The 24,168-nt window shown below is 43.5% G+C and overlaps 1 protein-coding gene and 1 long non-coding RNA gene across 8 annotated transcripts in view; one reads left to right on the forward strand and one right to left on the reverse strand.

Moving 5' to 3' along the window:
* The window catches only part of LOC127612873 (uncharacterized), a 187,287-nt gene that overhangs the window by 161,442 nt on the left and 1,677 nt on the right, over nt 1-24,168 (reverse strand). The gene's annotated exons all lie outside the window — the stretch shown is intronic.
* The window catches only part of inpp4b (inositol polyphosphate-4-phosphatase type II B), a 148,382-nt gene that overhangs the window by 101,475 nt on the left and 22,739 nt on the right, over nt 1-24,168 (forward strand). For 6 of the 7 annotated variants that reach the window (XM_052083612.1, XM_052083611.1, XM_052083613.1 and 3 more), the window contains 5 exons: nt 9,065-9,170; nt 12,561-12,627; nt 15,543-15,690; nt 19,782-19,912; nt 23,708-23,812. In XM_052083612.1, coding sequence (XP_051939572.1) covers nt 9,065-9,170; nt 12,561-12,627; nt 15,543-15,690; nt 19,782-19,912; nt 23,708-23,812 — 557 coding nt within the window. Of the gene's footprint in view, nt 1-9,064; nt 9,171-9,552; nt 9,847-12,560; nt 12,628-15,542; nt 15,691-19,781; nt 19,913-23,707; nt 23,813-24,168 lie in introns of those variants that run through there. The other variant, XM_052083617.1, reaches the window with a different exon arrangement.

Genomic DNA, 24,168 nt, shown 5'->3' on the forward strand with positions numbered 1-24,168 from the left:
ATTCGACGCATCGTACTAATGGCCGCAGTCTCATTAATGCGTGACATTTCTGTATTTTACACATACACAGGACGCATCGTACGAATAGCCGCAGTTTTACAGTGGTAAAACATACGCCAGCTTAAACATACGGCATGCATGCGCGCACTCTAACACGTTAGCTTGAAGCATACGGTAGCATGCCAAGACATACAAATAAGATAAAAACACGTTTTTAAAAAGGCAACGAAAGCAGAACCGAGTTCGGGTGTATTTTATTTAGCCATCGTACAATGTTCTCACGTTTTTCGATCAATCATCACCCAGAAATCCATCAAAGTCCTCATCCTCTGTATCAGAAGCAGAGGACTGCACATCACATTTGTCATTGAACGCATCACATGCTAGTGTGAGTTGCTACGCATTGCCGAGCGGAAAGAAGGAGCAGCAACAGCAAAGTCAACATTTCTCTCGTGTGAAGCTTTCCCACATTTGAAAGTAAAGAACAGAGCGAAACATGGTGGCAGCGCGTGTGTGTGTAGAAAGAATTGAACAATTGTGCAAGTACCGTAATCCATCAAAAACGCCGCGTTCCCTCTCGTTGTTGCGTATTGTGGCGTAACTCGCCAAGCGCTGCCTCTCACTCTTTGTAAAGTTGTGTTTGCCACCGATCATCCATTGTTCCCATGCCGTTTGCAACTTTACTTTGAACGCCCGGTTGATGCCAATGTCCAGCGGTTGGAGTTCTTTAGTCAAGCCTCCGGGAATAACGGCAAGCTCAGAGTTCATTTGCTTGACTTTTTTTTTTTCACCGCTGCTGTGAGATGGGCACGCATGCCAAAAGCATAACCGGTGGCTTTAAGTTTGAACTGAGCTTCGTAGGCGTGCGTGTCTTTTTGTCGAATTTATTTTCAGGGGTTCTTAGAAACCAAAACCGGAGTTGTTTTGCAACAAAGCACATTGCCACACTCTATACAAGTGTTGGTACAGTGCACTCCGCTTAATAGAACACCGGTTAATAGAGTAATCCGCTTAATAGAGCAAAAGGCTCCGGAACGGATTTGCCTAATGCAATTTCCTATAAAGATACTCCGCTTAGTAGAACAGATCTCCGCTTAATAGAACAGGCCGTAAGCAATGAACATTGTAAACTAGTGGTTTTCGAAGTGTAGCTATCGCGATATTGTACCACTATCGCGAGAAAACGCGGTGGTTCTAGCCGTATACAGTAACAGGTAGCACGCGTCACTCCACACATAGACACACGCACGTCACAATGGCTTCAACTTCATTCAAGAGACGAGGGCTATCACCTGCAGATAAGAAGGACATACTTTGCCGGATTCTCAGAAGGTACGCCCGCGGTTTCCAGGACTTCCCTCTTATCCAGCGCATTGAGAGGGAAGTCAACCGCAAAATTACGGACTCCTGTTTCCAGACAAAAGTAACGAAATTTTTCTCGTGATTTGAGATGTTTGACTGAAGTTGATTAAAGTTGTTGTTTGATTAAAGATATGGACGTCCACAGTCGAAATATCTCTTCTAATTCGTCAGCAGGGGGTTTTCTGCGTGCATAACTTGGTCGTCGACGTGTCTGAAGGTGTACCTAATAAAGTGTCTCCGGTTAATAGAAACCCCGCTTAGTAGAACAGAAGCGCTTCGGCCCAATGGTGTTCTATTAAGCGGAGTGCACTGTACTGGCTTGAGGCGTCCACTTACACGCCCACCCTTCACCATTGGCGGACTAGCTTGTCTGTCCTCTCTCTCCCTCTCTCTCTCTCTCTCTCTCCCTCTCCATGTATGTATGTATACACGCCCACCCTTCCCTGATTGGCCGACTTCTTTCACAGTCACTTCCGCCTTTTCTCTATATAAACAGCGTGTCGGCAGTCAGTCAGATTTTGGAACTCAGCGCATATAAAGGACGCTCCGCACCATAAGGCGTACTGTCCATTTTGGAGAAAATTTAAGACTTTTAATGGCGCCTTATAGTCGTGAAAATACGGTATTATTAACATGTACAAAGACACACAAATGTTTTTTTTTCTTCTCCTCGACACTCCTCGGATCTACTTGGGACCTGTCTTAGATCTACCGGTAGATCAGGATCTACCTAATGAGCACCCCTGTCTACCACCACTGTTATGTTAGCTCTTCATGCTAGCCGCTATGTTCTCAGTCACCCAACAATTGGAAACTCATATATGACTTTTTGTGAACTAAGTTCTATATCCTCCTGTTTGCGTGTAAATACTTCATTGCTCGCTTGAGCTTGCACGTTTTTCAACTGCACATATTCTCCTTTCCGGAATTCTGACACACCCAGCATGCGTGAACTGGGAATGAATGTGGATATTCCAGAAAGGTGTGCGTCGCTTGTCGTGGCTTCAAATCACGGAATCATGTATTTTTTTTATTTGCGCCCATTTGAATCCATTTTTTGATAAGGAACTCATGACCAAAGACAAGTTAGCGTCCCACGCTATCGGCTAGGAGTCATATTCATGTCACGTATAGTTGATCAGAACGGCTGAGCTTGATTTAACCAGTTTGAATGTCGCTGGTTAATTTTGAAAACACGTATCTTGTTATCAGAAGGTTTTCACCCACATTCGCTGTTGTTTGTTACCTCTTTTCTTCAACATTTAGAGCGGACTTGTGATTAAAAAAAATATTGGGATAAAACTGGTGAAAATAAGTAAGGAGGGAGTATTTATTACACCCAAGTGTTTGCTCTGTCTTCTCATGGAGCCGCTGAGAATCAAAGCCTTTTGTGATTCCTACTTTACCGCTGCACGCACCCAGCCACTCTTCTCTAATACTCAGTGTTACGAAGGTGATGCTATTGTCTCAGTTTATCTGAATCAATAGTCTATTTGTAAGTATGGCAGAGCGGTTGTTGGTAGATTAATAGGATTAGCGGTGTGTGAGTGTATGCTAATGAGCGAGCAAGTCAATAAAAAGAACAGCAAGTCATCGGATCCCGACTTCATTGCAATCTTCCGTGGTCTCTCCCGTGCACAATAAAAGCAGAAGCGCAACAACAAGTGAAATGCAGGCAGACGCTTGTAAAGCACGAGCACATATTAAAACCCTTTATCAAGATGCTCTGTCCTCGGAAATGTTAGTCGATAAAAAGTCATTTGCTTGGATGTTGTGTTGCTTTTTTTTTTTTTTTTAAATGAAGTCAAAACACGCGGCGGGCGTACTTCGTTTTCGGCAACGAGCTCAACAACAGACGCTTTGCGGGTTTGATGAATGAGTCTTTTGTGTGCGCTCCTGGAAGACATTTCTCCGACAGCTGCGAAGTGCTCCAGATAAAATTGCCTCCGATGTTCAAAGGACATGTAACCTATATTAAGTTTGCTACGGGTTACAAATTGCTTTGGATTTCAACAGAAATGTTCAGCGAAACCTATACGTAAAGTTAGTTGAAGATAAAAGGCTTTGAAGTTTACGGAAACAAGAAGAAACCTTGCGTCTCCAAAGGCATCACTTTTTAGTGGGGGTCGGGATCCTGAAAGAAAACAAGCTGTTTGCAACACTCTGGATTGCTAAATAATTTAGGAAAAGTAACCGATCCAATTGCGGAGTGACCAATTATATTGATTTGTGAAAAAATATGATGTTGACCAAATGTGGACGTGGTGATACGATAGCTTCACTCTCAAGTCAATTGTTTTCGATGTCTATAAAAATCGTCTTGATATAATCATCTTTTGATGTTCATGACACATACTCGATACGAAGTTTTTCAAAGGCTAAATTATTTACCAAAAACACATATTCGGTCCATTGAATAATAATTTAGAGCCTATTACAGACTCTTGGGGTACCCCATAAGTGTTGGTTGCGATAAATCGATTTTGATGTTTTCCAAAAAACACATTGGATTTGTTGCCGCTGCGAAATGGTCTTTGTCATCATCTGACTCCTCTTCTTATTTCATAGCCATCACACTCAGATCCATCAATCCTTCGCGCAAACACTTGACGCCGGCATTTCAGTTAGCTCGTTAGCGACGGTAGCAATTACATCACCAAAAGCATCCGTTTGACACGGATCATATCAGCCTTTTTTTTATGCGCATAAATGATTAGGTAGTCTTTGTGGCTCATTATGTGCGCCGTTTACTCTCCTTGCTCACTACACTTTAAAGGCCCTCATCTCTGCAAATGTGACACACAATATGTTTGTGGCACCGCAAGTTCAATTTAACCCCACGTAGCCTGCACGTGTTGAGGATGCGAGGCAGTGACGGTCGCCGGTCATCGTCTCATTGGATTGTTATTGATTGGCGCTTAAGCCGTAGCGCCGGTCTGAGGCTAAACTGTAATTGTGGCGTTAAAATCGGGATACATCGCACGTTGAATTCGCGAGCGACCCCGAACCGATGTGCTTGGCCATTTTGTCTTGAGTCGAATCCAAATGTCTTGATGGATCGTTACAAAGGCCTCTCAGCTTTACTTGCTCAAGTCACATAAGGGAGTCCTTGTTTGGTTGGTTTTTGTACAATTTGCTGCAAAATTTGGGGGGGGATTATTTTGCTGCATGCTAAATCTTATGCATATAACTCTTTGTTGGTGTGACTACATACAATTAAGACTCCTTCGGTATTCATTGTTGCCTTTTAGACAAACAAAAAAACAAATCCCACTTATTACATTTTCACCCGTTTTTCTGTAATGTATTTCGTTTTTGCAACCAGTATTTAATATGATTAAAAAGAAACGAATGTTGTAAAACTGTATAGCAGTAGTAGTAATAGCAATAATCATAATAATGACCATCCAGCTATTTTCCAGTCCGCTTAATCCTCACAAGGGTTGCGAAAGGTGCTGTAGCCTATCCCAGCTGTCATCGGGCTGAAGCGGTTGCCAGCCAATCACAGGGCACACACAGACGAACAACCCCCCAAAAAATGAACAAAATACAGATCATGCAGTCCACATGAGCACCCTGTTGAATCCCGGCCAACGCTTTGTTCCGGCCCTTGTGATCTCCTCAGTCACCGCTTTTATTATGAGCAAAGCGCTTCATCACTGCTGAGTCAGACAAAATCAGTCATCCCGCTGGAGTGTTGAGCCGAAAGCTGGCATGCCGCATTACGACACGTCTCGCATCTGTCCTCGGTGAAAGCCACCCGTGGGCTATATTTAGCCCACGCATGCAGCATTATATGGGTCAAGAATCCCAACGTACATCCCTCTGTGTTCGGCTCCACTTTCCTTGGGTGTCATTTGTTGTTCAGGATTTTTTTTTCAATGTTACCCTCAGATAGCTTGTCACAGGTTGTGAACAGCTGAAGTTGTTTTCATTTCCGTTTGTCGTCCTCCCACGTGTTTCCCCCGGGAGCCTGAAAGCCACATGATCTATCCATCTGCTTATCCCGTTCAGTGCCACGGGGAATGCGAGAGGGTGTCATGGTTGGCTGTAGGGGTGCGATGACTGATTGCTAGTCAAATCCTGGGACACACACAAAAAAAAAAAAGATACATACAAGTGTTATGTCAGTATATCCTATACAAGGGTCGCGGGGGGGTGCTGGAGCCTATCCCAGCTATCTTCGAGCAGTAGGCGGGGGACACCCTGAAGCGGTTGCCAGCCAATCGCAGGGCACACAGAGGCGAACAACCATCCACGCTCACACTTACACGTAGGGACAATTTAGAGAGTCCAATAAGCCTGCCGTGAATGTTTTTGGAATGTGGGAGGAAACCGGAGTACCCAGAGAAAACCCACGCATTTCCACAAAGGTTTGCAGCGTAGGGATTTTGTCTGAACGAGGATCTTTTTTTTCCCGTCGTCTGCACGTGAAACTTTTTGCTGATCTTCATTATTGTTGTCTTATAAATTAAAATGATATAAAATATATCTATAAAATTGCCAGTATTTTGTAACGCACATTACCATGCATCACCAATCATTGAAACATCTTGACGATCACGCTGAGAATTGTTTCACCTTGGCTCCTTCTCATCCCAACTGCCTCTGACGGTCTCTCAATCTTCCATTCATGTCGCCTGATTTTATAAAAGTGACATATTTAGAAAGCAAGAATCTGGCTGAACGCTTGCATGAATAATCATGCATTGCAGTGCCAGAAACCTCTCATCAAAATCCTAACAAAAGAGAGATGTGAAGGCTGTTTTGAAAGGGAACGGGAAAACAAATGTTGACTTTGAAAAAGTCCATTTGTAATCACAAATATGAAAAACACGAAATACACTTGAATTCTGCTGTCGTCATTTTGGAACAAATTGAACAGGAAATCTGTCATTTGGACTTGCAGTCAGCCTTTGGGCAAAAACAAACAAACAAAAAAAACGAGACAAGATGCTTGAAAACATTTCAAGGACCCTTGCCTGCAGTTAAACAGGAAGTCAGCCATTTTGTCCAAAATGTATACCATTTACTTTGATGCACTGTGCTGTGAAGGAATGCTCCCATCTGAGCCCCAATCATAAGCAGCTATCGGCATAGTTTGATCACTTGCAGGATTCTCCGTGACAAAGCGTGAGCGATGGCCCCTTCATCGCCGCTCGCGGCCTCACGCCGTTGCACTGAAACCTTTTTTTTCCCCTAATAAATATCTGTCCGCCAGCAGTGCCAACGTCCCGGAGTCATCCATCTGAACAACATTGTATCTGTCACTTTCACAAAAGTGTGTCATGAAGTGCTGCCATGAAACAGATTGTGGGCCAAATAGAAAAAAAAAGAAGTAAGCCGTCCAGGTAGGAGGAGACAAAGTGGACATTTATTACAACCTTTACGCTCATTCTATTCCCCCAGGAAGGGCGTGCCAACACTGTCTGCGAGGAAATTAATGCGTCTACATCTTTTTTTATTTTACGTACTTTTACAATGTCGTATTAAAACGGCGCAAAATCAAATCATGGTGGCCAACTGGAACAATTCAATATCCTCACGTCCAAGTACCTCCCGCCGCCAGGTGTTGACTTGATGTTTGGCACTGAATCAAAAACAAGCCCGTGGAATTTCTATTAGACGATTGAGACGTCTTAAAAAAAAAAAAAAAAATAGGGAGAGAGCAGCCGAGAGGTGGGGAATGTCACCTCCTCCCCCAGATTTGCTATCATGGAATGACACATGCTAATCTGGCTTCCCTCTGCGATGCGCATGACGGCGTTTGCTTAAAGTCAGGGTGACTTTTGGCGACTCAAGTTTTGCGAGGGCCAGGGAGATGATGAGCAAGTGGGAGGAAGCGGGGGGAGGGGCGGCGTGGGCGAGTCAACATTGTGACAGGTGTCTGGCGAGGGACACTGATTGGATTTATAAAGCAGGCAATGTTATTGAGTCTGTTGTTTGAGGGGGCTGGGGGCGAGGACTGCCATGACATGAGGAGCCAACAGAGGCTTCCCGGGTACTCATAGACTCACTCAACAATAGCATACATATTTTCGGAAAAATCTGTCAGGTTGTGTTCACAAAACCCGCCGCCACATCTTTTTTTTTTTGTGGCCCACAAAAGCAAATCATACATGTCAACTCCCATGATGCTTGCTAAAGTCTGAACCAAAATTTCTGTCTCTTTGTAAACAGCAAATACCATTAATGTCACGATTCGGTTTAGGGACCAACAGGTGGCACTGCAGGGCTCCCCTGGCAGCTGCACACCTGTTGGTCATAGGTAATCAGGACTATAAAAGGACTTCTGCCCGAACACTCAGTGTCGGGTCATTGTTCCTTTTGCTAATGTCATGTTTGTTTGAGTCATGTTTTGGTTGCTGTTATGTTTTATCTTCAGTCATGATTTTTGTTTGCTACTTTGGACTTTGTTTGCTTAGGATTTAGTTTTCTGTGTTTTATCAATACACATCTTCAAATACACACTGCTCCTCTCCCCTGCCTGCTTTTTGGGGTCCACCACCACCATGCAACGTGACAGTTAATGGTCTTGAACGAACCTCTTGTACAATGACACTTTAGTCCAATAAACCGGGGAGGCTTTTTCGTAGATGTCATTGACAATTTAGAAGTACTGGACACAGAAAGTCCAAATTGTGTTTTTGTGTTGGATTTTTGTAAAAACCGTAGAGATTGTAATTTTCAATGAGCTTTTTCGTAAAGAATTCAGATCGGCCTCAATGAAGCTAATCTACCCGTTTTTGTAAACATAACATCAAGGCTGTGCACGAATCGGTGGTGTCATGGAAAAACAAATGCCCAAATCCGAATTTTGCAATTTGAGTCTGAACGGGTAATAGCAGAGACACCACTTGGAATCCAATTGTAACCCCACTGAGTCATGCCCATTGTATGCACCCAATACCTTTTTATTGGGGTACAATTAAAAAATTTCAATGAACTCAACATTTGGCTTTTCATAAATGTTGAAGACTAAATTTAGAATCCTCCCCAGCCAACCTAATATGGATGTTTTCATTAAGCCTCACAAACCTCCTTCACCATCTGAACCGAAGTCCCTCTCCACATCGTCTTGTCTGCTCTCTTCCCTCGGGTGCGATCCCATTTTCCCTCCGGCCAGCCAAGACGGATTATCTCTGAGAGCATCTCTAATTTGACTCCATCGCCGTCCTTTTTCCTTTTCTTGTCTTCCGTCACCACCCTCCCCTCACGTACACCTGCGCTTGTCTTGCCTGATCAGTGGCGGGCACCCGATATTTCCTCCGGCTGGAGCGCAACAAAGCACATTAACATAACTCCCGGGGGGGAGCGTTTTTTGCGCCAATATCATCGATTTGCTATTAGTGACTTAATCGAACAGGAAGGAGGGGCATTGCGGTGTGAAATCTCTCGTATCAATTTGGTGTCCGTCAGAGCGCGTCACCAGGGTTATTAGATGGCCATTTGGACCGTTATATGGAGCCTGGGCCCCATTTGCTTGGGGGAGGTCTAACCCTCTTTAGACTGTGAATTAAAAATGTCTCAAACCCCCTTGGCAAAGGTATCAATCAGCACATGGATGTTACACAGTGTGGGAAGACCCCCCCCCCCAAAAAAATCAATTTTTTTTAAGACATTTTTAAAAAATATGTTGAAAGCATTTCTATAGAATGTGTTTATTATACTCCCAAACTCGTCTTTGTCTCCCCCCGTACAGGTCACCCGATGGCGGTTGCGCAGCCGGAACAGTAGTGGTGAGTCGACTGAAAATGGGTGAGATGGAAGAAGCGGAGCACATCATCACTGATGTACCGTCCCAGAAAGTAAGGGAGCAGGGATTTCCAAAATGTGTTGTGTGTTTCCCTGGGGTGTGTGTGTGGGGGGAGGGGAGGGGTCTCAAGTGCTCGCCAAGGAGTGCATGGAAAGTATATAAGCGTAGTGCTGAAATCAAATCAAATAACTCATAATTCTATGACAAAACATAATGAAGCAAAAGCTCTGCCTCGTGAATCAGAAAATGGATGGATGGATGAATTAAAGAACTTCATTTTTGGTCCCCCGAGAGAAAAATCAGCCGAGTTTTTGAAAGCCCCCCTCTCCAAGCACGGAAATGTCTTAACTCATTCACTCCCAAAGACGTTTTAAACATCTTTTCAGACTTGGTCTAGAATTGGCTGGTACTGAGTGAATTTTAACGTTGTCGCATATGTTGACGTGAGAGCAGGTGTGCCAAATACGATGGACACTGGCGTGCGTTTCGAAAAGTTTCCGGAAGGCTGCTCAGCGAAATAAGAGCTCGTAATACGTATCAAATCCACCAATGAGATTAGAAGCGCGCCACTGTCGCCTAATGGGGATTTGCAGAGTGTGTGTGTATTTGTGTGTGTGTGCGCGTGCACTAATCTACAAAGTGCTCACCTTCAAAAGCGACCGTCACGGGAGTACCAGGACCCTTTTCCCTTCTTCCCAATGGGATGCCGGCTCTCCAGGAATGACATCGTATGTACTCTTCCTGATTGCCTGCACATGCTCAGTCGAGGGTCCCCCGCAAAAAAATGTGTGTCTTACAACACGAGCAAGGTGTTTTCAATCGGGGTCTATTTGAGCGAACGTTGTGGTTTTCTTGCGCCACACCGCGTCGCTTCAGTTTTTGGGGTTTTTTTTTCTTTGTGTGTGTGTACACGCATGCATCACTGTCTTATATAATTGGCCACGGGCTTTGCACATGGCTGACTGACTGTGGTTTGTGCCCACTCGCGTGGCTGGTGAAGGGAGGTTCCCTGCCAGGCTGCGCCGTGTCACTAACAATCTGTCCATGTCTCGATGATGAATCCGTTGCCCCGTGCGGGTGCGCGTGCGCATATGCGTGAGTGTTTGCCACAACGCACTTTAAAGCCCTCCTCAAAACTGACTTGTATTCTTTGGCGTTCGACTCAGCATGACTTAGATTTGTTCTTGATTTTACTGCTTGGTGCTTTCTACCGATTATTATTATTATTACCGATTTGTCTTACTGTTTATTGTGCATGTTAAATCGCTCCATGTACAGCACTTTGTATGCAGCGATGGCTGTTTGAAAGTGCTCCATAAATACTGTTGACTTGACTTGACGCACAACTTCTGCGTGTGTTGTTGCAAAAGATGAAGGAAGATGATAGCAACTGAAAAGGGAGTGTGGGTTAGTGTGTGATCTGTGTACGCGTGTGTGTGCGCGTTGTCACACCACATTTCTGTTGGTGTGTTGATTCTGCCGCAAAAAAACGAGGGGGGGTGGGGTGTTAGCGTGTAGCGTGGGCTTGTGCATATGTGTGTTGTCGCTGCTCATTTCTCATTGTATTTGTTTTGTCGCAAAACGTGAAAGGAAGGACACGTCGTAAATTGGGTTCGTGTGGTTTGTGTCCGTGTCTGCCTGGACTGTATACGTTGCGGCAAAAGAACGCAAACAATGTCGGGGGAGTTAATCAAAACATAAAAAAGAGAGGTAGGGATTAAGTGTTTGACCGCCCCGATATCATTGATGGACATTTTTCCGAATTTCAAATACCATTGGTCAGAAATTTTGCCTTAAATGCAAAATGTATCTGCCTATGTGTTCCACCCGATCAGCTCATTCAAAGATTCACCATGAAAAAGCTGAAATAGAACCAGTTACGCTGGTACAGTACTCGGCTTCCGAACGTCTCTTCATACGAAATTTTCAAGTTACGAAACGCCTCATCGGGAAAAATATTGCCTCTTGTTACAAAACAAATTTCAAGATGCGAAAGATAAAAATAAGAGTCTGGACTGCTACTCGTAGCTCCGAGTTTCCTGACCGTAACATATTTGGAACTGCTCTGCCATTGGCTATTACCGAGCATCTTACTGGCATTCCATTGGCTAAGAGGGACGCCTACCGTACGTGTCTAAATGTGTGTAGCTAGATAGATATGTATCAAAGCAGTGTCCTCGTCATTTGCCCCTCGGGCCATGACGTGTTCCAATAGTTTTAAGTAAATGTGAATTACCCAGAAAAAGTGTTTACCAGTCGGGCGGTCGCTCACCATGCTGATGCTTGCCTCGGACATTTTCGAAGGATTGTTAAAAGCCGACAAAAGCAAACGACCTTGGATCGGTTCTTTACAAAACCACTTTTGCGAGAGAACATGAACTAAAGAGGGCAAAAACCGTTGAGGACGCAGTTAAAAATTCAATGACCATCATTTTTATTCTTGACTCTAGTCTTTGTTTTTTTACATGAGGACAAGATCATCTTTATTGCAGTCGCCATTTTGGATGTGCCTTTCTGGCGCTCCTGAAATGCCGCTCGGGAGTCGAACGTGTCACGTTCTGCCCGAGGCGATGAATGGATCGCCTCATACAGAACAAAATAAAGGGGTGGATTCCCAGTAAAGCAGACACGGAAAGATCTTGTCAGAAAAAACAAGAGTCTTTAATGACTAACAGAACGAGCCCGACAGGGGAACAGTAACAAAAAGCGCTGGTCAAATAAGGACCAGGAAATAAGGAAAACAACCGAAAACGCTCGCTAAAAAAACAAAGTGCGAGGAAGTACTGATTAGGTAATCTATAGGTATACAATTTAGAGACTAACGCGAATAACAAGAGTGATGGCCGCAAGGCAAGAAGGCAACGAGTAGTTAACAATCGAGGAAATAGCGCGAGAGAACAATGGCACGGCATGGAATTCTCCGGCAGTGAGTGGACTGCCGGAGCCTCTTAACAAAGGTAGATAATCAGCCCGAAATTACGGACAGGTGTGCAGTTGGCGGAGGGAAAAGCCCGCGTGACGTGACAGAACGCTTTTCAACTTGAGGGCACGTCGTGTCACGACAATTGGCCAGCTTGTGCGGTCCGACATGATGATCCGCCCTGGCGCCCACACGGCACATATGCAATAAATGGCTTCATCAACGGAGTGTTGCTAAGTGCAGTGTGAAAAGCCCCCTCGTCATTTCAAGTGAAGTAGGCAGTGACAATGGGGAGTTGATCATTGCTCCAGTCGCGGTAGCCGCAATGAACCTCCACGGCGCAGTGCAATCAGCGAGGCCTCAGCGGGCGGGTTCGGCGATTGCACTGCAAGGACTCTGCTGGATGCGTCTGTGTGAGGCTGGACATCGACCACCAGGATTTTTCTGTGTATTGTTTGGGGGGTTTTTTTGGAAATAAAACATGTTCATGTTTTAATTCTCTTTTTTTTGTGGTCATCGCAGTGTCCCATAGTGTGCGAGTCTGCGTCCCACAGCTGCGTCGACAGAGACCACCTCCTGACAGGACCAGGTACTTGCGTCTGTTCACATCCTTAGACGTTGATAAATCTACATTTACTGCCGAAAGCAATCAACATTTTGCTCTTTTACTCTTTCAATGGCAGCCATTGTCAAAAAGAGTACCCCTGATTGTCAGACTTTATGAACTATTTGCACACTATTTAGTAGTGGTAGTAGTATGTAGTAGTGTGTGTGCATTTTGCCACGCATGTATGTGTGCATGCGTATATGTGTGTCATCACATGTCATTACTTGTAATTTCGCTTCATGATCAAACCAGAGTTGTCCAAGACTTTTCCCAGCTTAGTACCAACAAAAAGTGTAATTGACGACATTTGCCATCGCTGGCGCTCCTTGTTAGGACTCTCGTTGATGACAATTGATGGCACACTGTTCCACTGATTATTTCATGGAACCAACCAATCACTCTAGTGACAGACCTTAATGTCAATTCAGTACAATAGACTGACCAATGGAAAGTCAAGCTAGCAACCGACCAGTCAAAGATTCCGTGTGCGATGACTGACACAGTTTGGCCAGAGTGTGACAAGACATCAGTCAGCGACGCTGCATATTAAGTGACATGCTGACTGACCTGTGGGTGAGCAGTTTGACTGACCAATCAGTGGTGCCGCACATTTTTGAGTGCCGTGTGGATTGAACAACCAACGCGTTTACGTACAGTCGTCAAATGTGTTGGCGTCATGGAGCGAACAACACTTGAAGCTCCGACAGAGGAGCAGATAAACTCTTGAATTGACCCCAGTTGTTGCCGCACCGCAGTTTCTCTTCCTCGCACCTCTTAAGAAAACACACACACACACACACACACACACACACACACACACACTCCTCCAACACCTGCTCTCTTCATGCTCATATTGAAAGGTAATAAAAATGGAGGACTGAATTGCCTCACACATATTGTATTTTGTTATGCATGTGCAGCTGGGGCATGAGGGGGTGTTGGCACACCAACGCCATGACAACAGACCTTGAAATTTTGACCTAGCAGGGGGTCGCGACCTTAACTAGTTCTCACCTCTTTTATTTCACTTCCTCGCCGCTGATGGAGCAGCTTCCGCTTCTCGCTAAATGTCAGTTGTGGCCCAAAACAGCCATTTAATGGAATAGTAAATGATGAAAGTGCCGAGTTTGGACCCAAGCCCAATTGCTTGAAGGGCTTTGAAAGGCCAACTCAACGCTAATTGAATTAATAGCAACATGGAGACCCTTTGATCAAGAGGGATGTTCAGAACAATGCAAAAGAATCAAAGATTTATGCGCATAGGCTGAGTCAAGCGGTGCAAAAGAGGATCTTCGCTGCCATATATAACGATTGACGTGTATTGGTTGACCAATGAATAATAACTCATTCGCTGGTCGAGTCAATCACTTGTCGCTGGCCAAAGAGAGTTGAACAATGACTCAAATTCAAATCGCATTGTGCAAAGTAGTCGAATGCCATTTTCAACTCGCAAAGCTGAAAATCGGAGGAGAGAATCGGCGTCAGTTGGGAAGCTATTTTGTCAGGGAGGGGCGTCCCTCCCTCCGAGGGCGGCCGTGCGTGTTTCAATGCCTCCCGAGTCGTCAGCGCCGCATTTCACAGTGGCCGACTTATTGACTGACTCCGCTGTCTTGACTGCAACGCCGGCACGCAAAAAGTGGCGGTAAACAGCGTTTCGAGGCGCGCCGCTTCCTCTCCTACTGCTGCTAGCGAGCAGATAAGAGTATTAGCGCGCCTCCGCGCCGTCAACACTCGCCACTTTTTGGGAGGCGCTCGGCGCGGGAGACGCGCGGGAATGGGAATTGGCTCAATGGGGAAGAAATCGGGCGGTTTGCGGTTTCAAAAGGACTTGACTGTTACACAGTAAATATGTAATTAAAAAGGCAAACGTGAAGGTGAGGACAATGTTTCTCTTTTCTGACTACTGAAGTAGAAGATGAAAGGCTTCCTATCTGCGGAAGACACCGCTATTGATCATCAAATTGATTTTTTTTTTCCTTCGTTCTCAATTCGACTTTGAAGGATTTAGTGTGCCAGCAGTGCTGTGTATGAGTGTGTGTGTGTGGGTGTGTGTTTTTAAATCTTAAGTCACATTACTTTATTCGATGCAGTTGCACTAAATTGGGAGTTTTGCCACACGGTAGTCCCAAACGGCAACCATTGCTGTCACAGGTTATTTGATTACAGCTCAAGCTCGTCATTTCCTGTCATGTTCTGTCTGTTTTGTTTTGAGTTCAAGCTGAGTGGTGGGCGTTCCCCTCCAGCCGTGCACCTGTCGGACTCCTTCCGATAATTTGCCTTGCTCGAGACATTGTTCATGTGCAATTTTCAAGATTCAAGACGTTCCCGATCTTGCTAGCCCCCCTGCTCATTGTTTTCACTTTGTTTTTCTAGTCGTCATCATTTTGGTTTGGGGAAAGTGATGTCCCATCACTGGTCATTGGGAGCTCTCTGGTGCCCGCTTTTTTAACGACGGGTTACGACTCTCTCGTCCTAATTTGGCAAACAACTGAATGTTTTTTTTTTTCCATTGTGCAGTTACAAGTCAAAATGATCCCGCTTGCTAATTGCAATATGTCAATCATTCCTTGCTGAATCATGAATTGGTACTCTTGAGCCATTGGTAATATATGAGCGGTGTCGCGTCATTCACCCATTGGTCATAGTACTGTCCATGTCGACATCAGTCATGACATCAGTGTTGACTAGTTACTGATTAAATGTCAGTCATGAGAGTCACGAGTCGGGTGATGATATAACTTGCTAGCCGTTGAAAGCTAGCCACAGAAGCGATGAAAATGGAAACGGCGTGAGGGCAATGTCTCTTTGGTACTCCAAAAAGCAGAACACGATGAAGAACGTCTCATCTGCGGGAGGACCCCTTATTTCCCCTTATTTTTATGCCCCCTTCTCCACAGTGTTCACCAACCCGGTATGCAAAGTGTACAGATTCCAGACAGCGGACAGCAAATGGATGCTGGTGCGCGAGCAAATGGAGGAGTGCACGTTGTCCTTCAGCATCCCCAAGCAGCTGCTCTCGCTCTACATGCAAGAGGACATGAGCAGGTAAGACGGTGATGTCACGTGGCCACAACGTCTTCTCTTATTGCTCGCAAGCCGGTGAGCCAGAAGAAAGCTTAAATACACACACGTGCGATGTTTCCGCTCAGTTCCTTCTGCTCGTGTCATAACAAGAAAGATGAAAAATGCGCCTCAACGGCGCACACATCGGCGATTGTCACGAGGACAAAGCCGTAATCATCTGCCGTTGTGTTTCCAAGCGTCTTTAGAATTCACTCGAGCGCCATTATTATCACAAGTATTCATTTTATAGCGCAATGTTAAAATATTAGAGCAGAATATGTTGTCGATTGTAGCAGAATGGCGTAGCTTAGCGGTACAATACAGGATAGTTTTGTTTTTGTTTTATGTTTTTTTTTCAGCAAAGCACGTCAGCCATGTTTTAGGTGTAAGTTGCAGTTTGTCAGCCATATTTGAGGAGTGTGCCGAAAATTGTGGCAGACATGTTTTTGGGATTGTCTTTTAGTTTGTTGCCGTCAATATGTTGTAACATGTCACCAATGACCGTGTTGCGCACCCCAAAATTTGCTTAGCACTACTAAACTGAAAGCTGTGATGTAGCGGTTTTTGTTGTTGTTGTTTTTTTTTTAATGACTACGATTTATAAACAATATGAAATTGCTTTGCTTCCCTGCTTTTAATATCGCTGAAGAATTCCAAAGGGGGCCTAAACAGTCTTCTGTTTTTCTGTATGTGGCCCTCAGAGGAAAAAAAAAAACGTTGGACGCCCCTGGTTTAGTGCGTTGCGGTGTCGGCCATGTTTATGGAGGAATGTGTAGCATGTGGGCTATTTTTTAGGCACGTGCCGCTCGCAGCATGTCACCCATGTTTGTGACATAGGTGGTGAAGGTGTTTGTGTTTTCGGCCCATGTTGGAGTGCCACGTTGGCCACTTTTGTGCAGGCTGCTATGGAATCACATTTTGGGGTGTGTCAGCCATGTTTGCGGCCATGTTATACAAAGCAATTTGCATCAAACGCACTGCTGGACTTAATTCCCATCAAGCATCCTGCTATCATTGGCACCTCATCATCGCTTTAATTCCATGCCGTCTTTCACCAAAACGAATAACCTACTAAAATAAATGAATGCGTCTGTCTAGTAGTACTAACGCAATCCCGTTTTGAGCAGGACTTGCAATTATTTTTTTGTCACCAATGAAGAGTGATTAAGTATGATTTGCTCCCCGCGCAGATCACTTATGCTACATTTAGAGTTGATCATGAAATATGCATTTGTTCCTCCTTATCAATGTAACGCAGCACGCGCAAGCACAGCAGGGTGTAGCAAAGCATGACCGCCATTCATCATCTTCCTCCCTTCTTTGCGTACGCCGGCTTTGAAGGCTCATTCGTAATGCGAACAAATAAGTCAATAAACAGCACACCGGTTTGCCTTATTTCCATCTTTGCGGAAATATTCTGTCGTTGGCTATTGTTGGTTTTCTTTGACTGATTGGTTTAGTTTGTTTGGTTGGTTTAAGTTCGATGGGTGGTTTCGGTTTGTGTCATTTAAAGTTTTTTTGCGGTTGGTTTGCCTTGGTGTTGGGTTCGTTTCTTTGCCATGTTTAGGTTCTGTGATTTGTGTAGTTTTGGTTTATTTGTTTTGGTTGGTGCAATATCTGTCTCGTGGTTTATTTTTGGTTGGTTTTGTTTATCATTTGGTTTAGTTTTTATTTTGTTTAGTTTATTGGGTTTTGGTTCACAAAGCCCCCGACGTGATTAAAATTGAGCCAGCACAATAACACAACCTGAAATAAAGGCGGCTGAACAGCAGCCCACGGCTCCCCGCGACACCCTGCGCAAAATTTACAGCACCGTTACGGCCAAGTGACCTTCACCAGACGTTTGATATCATAAATAAAAGCTATAGGAGTCTGTTTAGGGCTCCCAAGAGTAGATTATCATCACCGATTTTTGAGAAGGATGGAATGAGCAACAAATCCCATTAGATGATTGGCAAAGCTTTCCTGTAACTTTTTGGTGTGGACAAGTTAAAAACTTGCACCAGGTCAGGTCATTTCAAGCATCCCGGTGACATATGTAATAAATAAAAAAAATCGACCTAAAAAATATGTGTTTTGAATAAAAGCAAAAGCTCTAGCGGCAATCAGAAATGTTTAACATGATTGCATTAAATAAAGTTCAGATATTTCAGTTGGCTTAGCCCAGGGGTGTCGCGGGCCACTTTGAAGTTACGCCTTCACTCGGAGTGCCGTTACGAATAAATGTTCACGTAATCATCTCATTGTATTGTCACTGGTACACATCAAATTGATGGACTGCTAGTTTTGTAATCATTCAACTCAAGTGAAGTCGGTTTGTTAAATTTGGTTTAAAGTTCCTTTTTCTTCAAAACATTGGTCTTGATTGGTGAAAAGAAAAGCTCTATGTAGCTGACAGTTTCGGCTGTCACTTCAGCCTTCGTCGAATCTGTCACTGCTTCCTTGTGACGCTCTTAAAACCAGCAATATGCTGTTTGTTCGATTATTGGTCAAGTGAGTGTAAACAGGGTCAAAAGAATGATTGCAACTTTTCAACGTTATTTATTACGCAATCACAATTTGACATTTCGCTACAGACTTTAGCACAGATAATGGAAGTTGACACGTGAATAGCTTTTGCGGGCCACATAAAATGATGTGGCGGTCCGAATCTGGCCCCCGGGCCTTGACTTGGACACCTGTGGCTTGCCCTGACATATTTGTCGCCGCTTTTTAATGTCGCACATGCTAGAGCCTGCACGGAGCTTTCTTGGGATTTCAGCTATCAGTCAGACTACAAAAAAAAATGACATTCAATTTTAATTCAAATAAAAAGTGTCAGGAAATGATGTCTCACACACACACACACACACACACACACAAAGGCATTTTCAATGTTATTTTATTTTATTGAGTTCCTTTTCCCTTCTTCGGGGCTCTGCTTGAAATTGTTCTAAACTTCTGACCAAAACTCGATTGTCTACTCAATTAAACGGCATCCAACGGCATTGCTCATGTCAGCTTTCTAATGTGCATATTGTTCATCTGCGTGCACCTTGACCCTCCTCAGACAATCGCGGTCTGATTAAAGAGATAATAACCCGCCTCGCTCGCCACCATTCCTCGGCCTGATCACCCTGAGCCAGATGTCTGTCTTTTACTTGATCGCTTAGTTCCAATTAACACTTTATTTTTTTCCGGATTCTTTGGTTTAGTTCATTCGGTTGTGGACTTGTTTGGTTTTATTTACTTATTTGGTTTTGTTTAGGTTTTGGTTGGTCTGCTTTCTTTAGTGTGTTTTATGTCTTGGGTGGTTTAGTTTTCATTGATCTAGTTTTTTTTTGGGGGGGGGCAGTTTGTTTTGTTTGGTATCCCTTCTTTGTTTGGCCGGGTTTATTTGGTTTAATGGTTTCCCTAGTTGGTTTTGTTTGCACGGAAGGCGGGATAAAAATTCACTCTCATGATAACATTAAACTGTACTGTATATCAAAGTCAAGGTCCGGGGGCCAAATCTGGCCCGCCACATCTTTTTTTTTTTTTTTTTTTTTTTTGTGGCCTGCGATAGCAAATCAAGCATGTCAAGTTCCATGATGCTTGCTAAAAACTGAACGAAACTTTCAACTTGTCATATGTAATCCGCACCACCAGTTATTTTTCTGTTTTTGAAACCAGTTACTCATCAATTTGTTGTGCGTTGCGCATGTAATATGTGGAGGCGATTAAACATTTATATGGTTTCCCAAAATTCATCACGGCCCTCCCAAGGCAAACGGTAACTACAATGTGGCCCGCAACAAAAATGAGTTTGACGCCCCTGCCTGATATAATATGAGGGACATCTGCACGAGCTGCAGATCCAGAAATTAAAAACTGTCAAACATATTTTGGTTATATGACGTCCAAAAAGTAAGTAAAGTTGAATGGAGGCTTAGACCCATTTTTTTACTGAAAGGTTTGCTGGCACTCTACTTTTGTGATGCGCTCCACTTTCTTGTTTTTTTTTTTCTCAGGTTCTGTGTGAGGATTACACAGACAAAGAACACCAACAGAGAATAACCGCGCCGGGTTCCTTGCGAATGTGTTTTTATCTGCAGGGTGCAGGATCTGAAGGAGCTGGGCGAACTCTCTCCGCACTGGGACAACTTACGAAAGGAGGTGATAACACGATACAACGGCATCATCAGCTCCTACCAGGAGACCCTGGCTGAAATGGAAAAGATCACCGGTGAGAGTGATTTGGATCTTTTTCTTTTGTTTTTGTTTTTTCACACGCACTCAGTCACGGGCGCAAAGGCCACAGAGCGCAAATCATTTCAAAGGCAAAGGAAATGCGTGGCCCGTCCTTGGCTGCCCGCGAGCCCGCTTCCTCCGATGCCTTTGTACGAGATTTTCTCCGGTGTATGTAAATTAACTTTTCGCTGCTCTTATCATTTGTCCTTGGAAATCCCTTCGCCCGCATTGAAATGCGACGGCGCTCCTCCTCCGCCGCCGTTCCGGCGGTTTACAGGCAAGAGTACTGCGCTCACCAAGGATCCCCGCTGAGCTTATTAATTAACCGGTTTTGAAATTTTCCTTTCCGACTCTGGAATTCATCCGTTCTGGGTAGCAAAGGTGACGCTTTGATGACACTCTCTGATGAAAACCTTGCACGTCCTCGTAATGTCAACAAGATTCTCTTGTCATCTCCTGCGATCTCCACCCTAAGCGTGTCGTGAAAACAACCAATGCGAAAACACCCGAGTTTAGTTTCTTTGGTTGCTTTGACTCCTTTGGTTAGTTTACTTTTAGTTTCAGTTCCTCTCGTTTAGTTCCACTTGGTACGGTTCCTTTGCTTGTTACTTTGTAGTTCTTTGGTTTTGGTTAGTTTGTGTTCATCTCGTTTCTTTGATTGGCTTCCTTTCTGGAGTAGGTTTAGTTTTGGTTCTTTTAGTTGGAGTCGGTTCAGCGGCATCAGAAGATGTCCAGAGGACAGTTGACGGGTTACTCGATAGATTATGGCGACTGTGTGTGATCGGCGTTTCTCGGCCTGTTTCCATAACGACGCTGTTTTTTTTCCAACATTCATCAGCTGAAATGGTTGGGGTTTTTTTTTTCATCGTCCATTTTTTTTTCTCTTTGTGGAAAGCAAGAAGAAAATTCTGCATTTCACTTTCTAAAAGCTCCAAAAACGGTCCTGCAAAAACTGCCTCTGATTTCACATGACAAAATAATTTGTCATGTGAAATCTGCACTGCAGTCATTCTTTTTTCTCTTGCCATTTTTCTATTTTATGCAGAAAGCTTAGACATTTTTGCAATCTGCAATTAAATCTGGTGGTCATTTTTAGCGATTAATATGGCAAGCAATCAAGAATTCAATGACAAATGACTCACATGCAGATTCACTGGGCAGCCGAGCTAAAGCTCTCCTTCCTATCTGAGCCTTCATTCAAGCTCCGAAGCGCAATTCCGGGGATGTTGGCCCAGTGTTGCGCTGATGAACTATACGACAAAATTGGAAAAGAGTTTGACTCGAGTCATCCCACACCAGTTCTCAGTGGCTCAATTAAGTCATAAGAACAAAGCGACGTCTCATGTATGCATACCCCGCAAAGCAAAACAAGCAAAATCAACTCATGTTTTAGTGGGCATGAATACCAATGAGTTTTATTCCACTCTCGTTTTCCTTAATGACTTATTACATTGCACTGCTGTTATTTTTTTTTTCTTTCATTCCTCTATTGATGAGCAATGAAGACTTCTAATGTGTGCCCCGGGGCATTGCGGCCATGTTCTTCAGTACGTCTTGACAGAGGTCGCATTTGCGGCCCACATTTTAACCGAGGTAGGCGGCAAAGCCTCTGCGTCGTGATCTAGTCCGCCGCGCAGCGAATGCGACGATTGCTCGCGCGTTGCTAGACAACTCGCGTGGGTGAGCTGCTGCTCATTAATTATTGATAGCTAATGTACATGCAAAGTGGTGTCAACGTGACAACGACAGTAGAGGCAAGATGATGATTAGTGCCGCGGGGGGGGGACTGTTAAAAGTGACACCTGTGTTTTGTATTTTTTACAATTTTTATGTCCAGTCTGGTCGATCTATCAAGTGTACACAGCTCGGTTCAAATGCGAGGTTTTTGTTCCTGGAAAAAAAAAAAAATGATACCGTGATAAATAAATAAAAAAGTGAACCAACACGTCGAAAATGGGTTAGTCAGCTGGAATTGGGGCCGTCGTCAAGGTAGAGGATATATGGACAACTTCAAAACATTTGGCCTTCTTCTAGAAAGCCAAACAAATAAATGATGTTTGGTTTTTTTTAAACGTCAGAAAATAGCCTCCTAGAACAACTGAAGTTTATTTGATTTAATCAGAGGCACTTTCAACAGTGGGGGGGAGCACAGATATAAGAGGGTGTACACCCTTTTGCAAACTCATCATCTCAGTTGTTTTGACTTTGTGTAAAATGGGATTTATTCAATTGAGCTGCACAGGTTAAAGGTCATATTCATGGGGTGATTGTTATTTAATTTCATTTTTATCTTTTAGTTTTTTAGTAATCATGATCATCCGATTTTTTTTTTCAGGCTTCCTTGTCGCACTTTTGTTGCTTATTCTCATGAATCATTTTTATGCTTTTGCAAAGAATTTAATACTGTCTTGAAATGAAACGGCGTTGACGTGTGTTCTGAGGTCATGTGATTATTTAATTCCCCCCCACCCCCCCGTACAGTCATATGTGTTCACACATGCAGCACAGAGGAGGAAGTCATAAGATGAGGGGGAAAAAAAATCTCGCCAGTAGCCTGTCAACCGTCACTTACAAGTCGCTCTTCTCACACACCCCCCACTCCTCTAGCTCAGTGGGAGGCCCAATCAGAGCAAAAAATAATAAAAAAAACTGAGAGCTGGCTTTAAAAAAAGGTGTAGGCCAGATGTCAACCTGCATTGGCATTGGGCCCTGCTGTCCGCACGTCTGGGCCGGCAGATGGACCTCAGCAGCTGCGTCTGCGCCCTGCGCTTTGGCCCCCGCCATTAATATCTTTTACCATCATGCAAATGTGCTGACTCGTGAGGCTTTTTTTTTTTTTTTTTAATACAGGGAAAAGCATTTTGCTTCATCTGCGTCCCAGCAACATTACACAGTATGACTATTAATGTTGCGTTTTAACCTTTACTTTTTAAATGAGTGTTTGGTGTCTCTCAGACCATGAGGTGTTCTTTCGATGTTTCCCATTATTGTTTTTCCACTGTTGGTGCATTTTTATAATATTTATATTTTGTATTTTTTAATGTATTTTTATTTATTTATTAATTATTATTATTTATTAATTTTTATTTTTATTTTGTATTTTGTATTCTTGTCAAATGTTTGTTTTTTTGTGTTTCAAAAAACATTTTTCTTGTACACACTTTTATGATTTTTTTAACATTCATATTTTTCTAATATTCTTAACAGATATATATCTTTATATTTTTGTGTAACATATTTGTATTGTTCTGATGCTATCCTCTTAACATTTTCATGTTTTTCATTTTACGCATTTGTATTTTTTTTGCATAGTATTGTTTATTTTTTTTTAAATATTTGTTTTTGTTGAGTTGTTTTCTTTTTTGTAATATTTATATTTTTGTCCGATGTTTTTGTGTCATTTTTTGGTCAATTAGCATTTTTCTCATTTAGTTTTTTTTTTCAATTGATTCGGTTTTCTGGTATTTCGGTTACCTTTTGCGCAAATGCCATTTTTCCCAAATCCGTTCACATTTTTTTCAAATATTAGTGTATTTTTGTCAAATGTTCATGTATTTTGTGTGTAATATTTTTGTATTGATCAGTTTGTATCTTTGGATCGAAATGTTCATCCTGTTTTGTTTACTCCTGCAAAATTCCTCCCGGGAAGCGGAGTGTGCCCCAGAATGTGTAATAGTAAATATTTTGCGCTATCTGACAGTGTGACTTCACACTCATTGTGCGCGCGTGTGTGTGTGTGTGTGTGTGTGTGTGTGTGTGTGTGTGTGTGTGTGTGTGTGTTTGCTTTCAGGGATCTCCTTCAAGCAGAGTTGCTGCAAAGCCCAGAAATCCCTCGAGTTCCTCCCAATCAACTTGCACACTCAGAGGATGAGGGTGACGTGCCCCAGAAAGACGGGTTCGTACAGCCTGGCTCATGTTTATTTATTATTCGCGTTACTGACTTTACAAGCATCACCTCACATCGCTCCGCCGCTTTTAATTGATAGCGTAACCTCGGAACGAAACCAACAGACAGCGTTGCAAGGCGGCTTTCATATGACACGTGCTCACGCCGACCTTGCGGAGTCATTAGAGTTTCGAGTTTTATGGCAAGACAAACTTTGTCGCTGTGTTTTGCTCATACATAATAACAGAAACAAATTCTTTTTAGGTGTTTGCTGTTGTTGACTCTAAGCCACGGGTGTCAAACTCAAGGCCCGCATCATTTGATGTGGCCCGCGAAAGCAAATCAAACATGTCAACTTCCATGAT

This window comes from Hippocampus zosterae, chromosome 13 (genome assembly GCF_025434085.1).
Source record: "Hippocampus zosterae strain Florida chromosome 13, ASM2543408v3, whole genome shotgun sequence".
Lineage (NCBI taxonomy): Eukaryota > Metazoa > Chordata > Actinopteri > Syngnathiformes > Syngnathidae > Hippocampus > Hippocampus zosterae.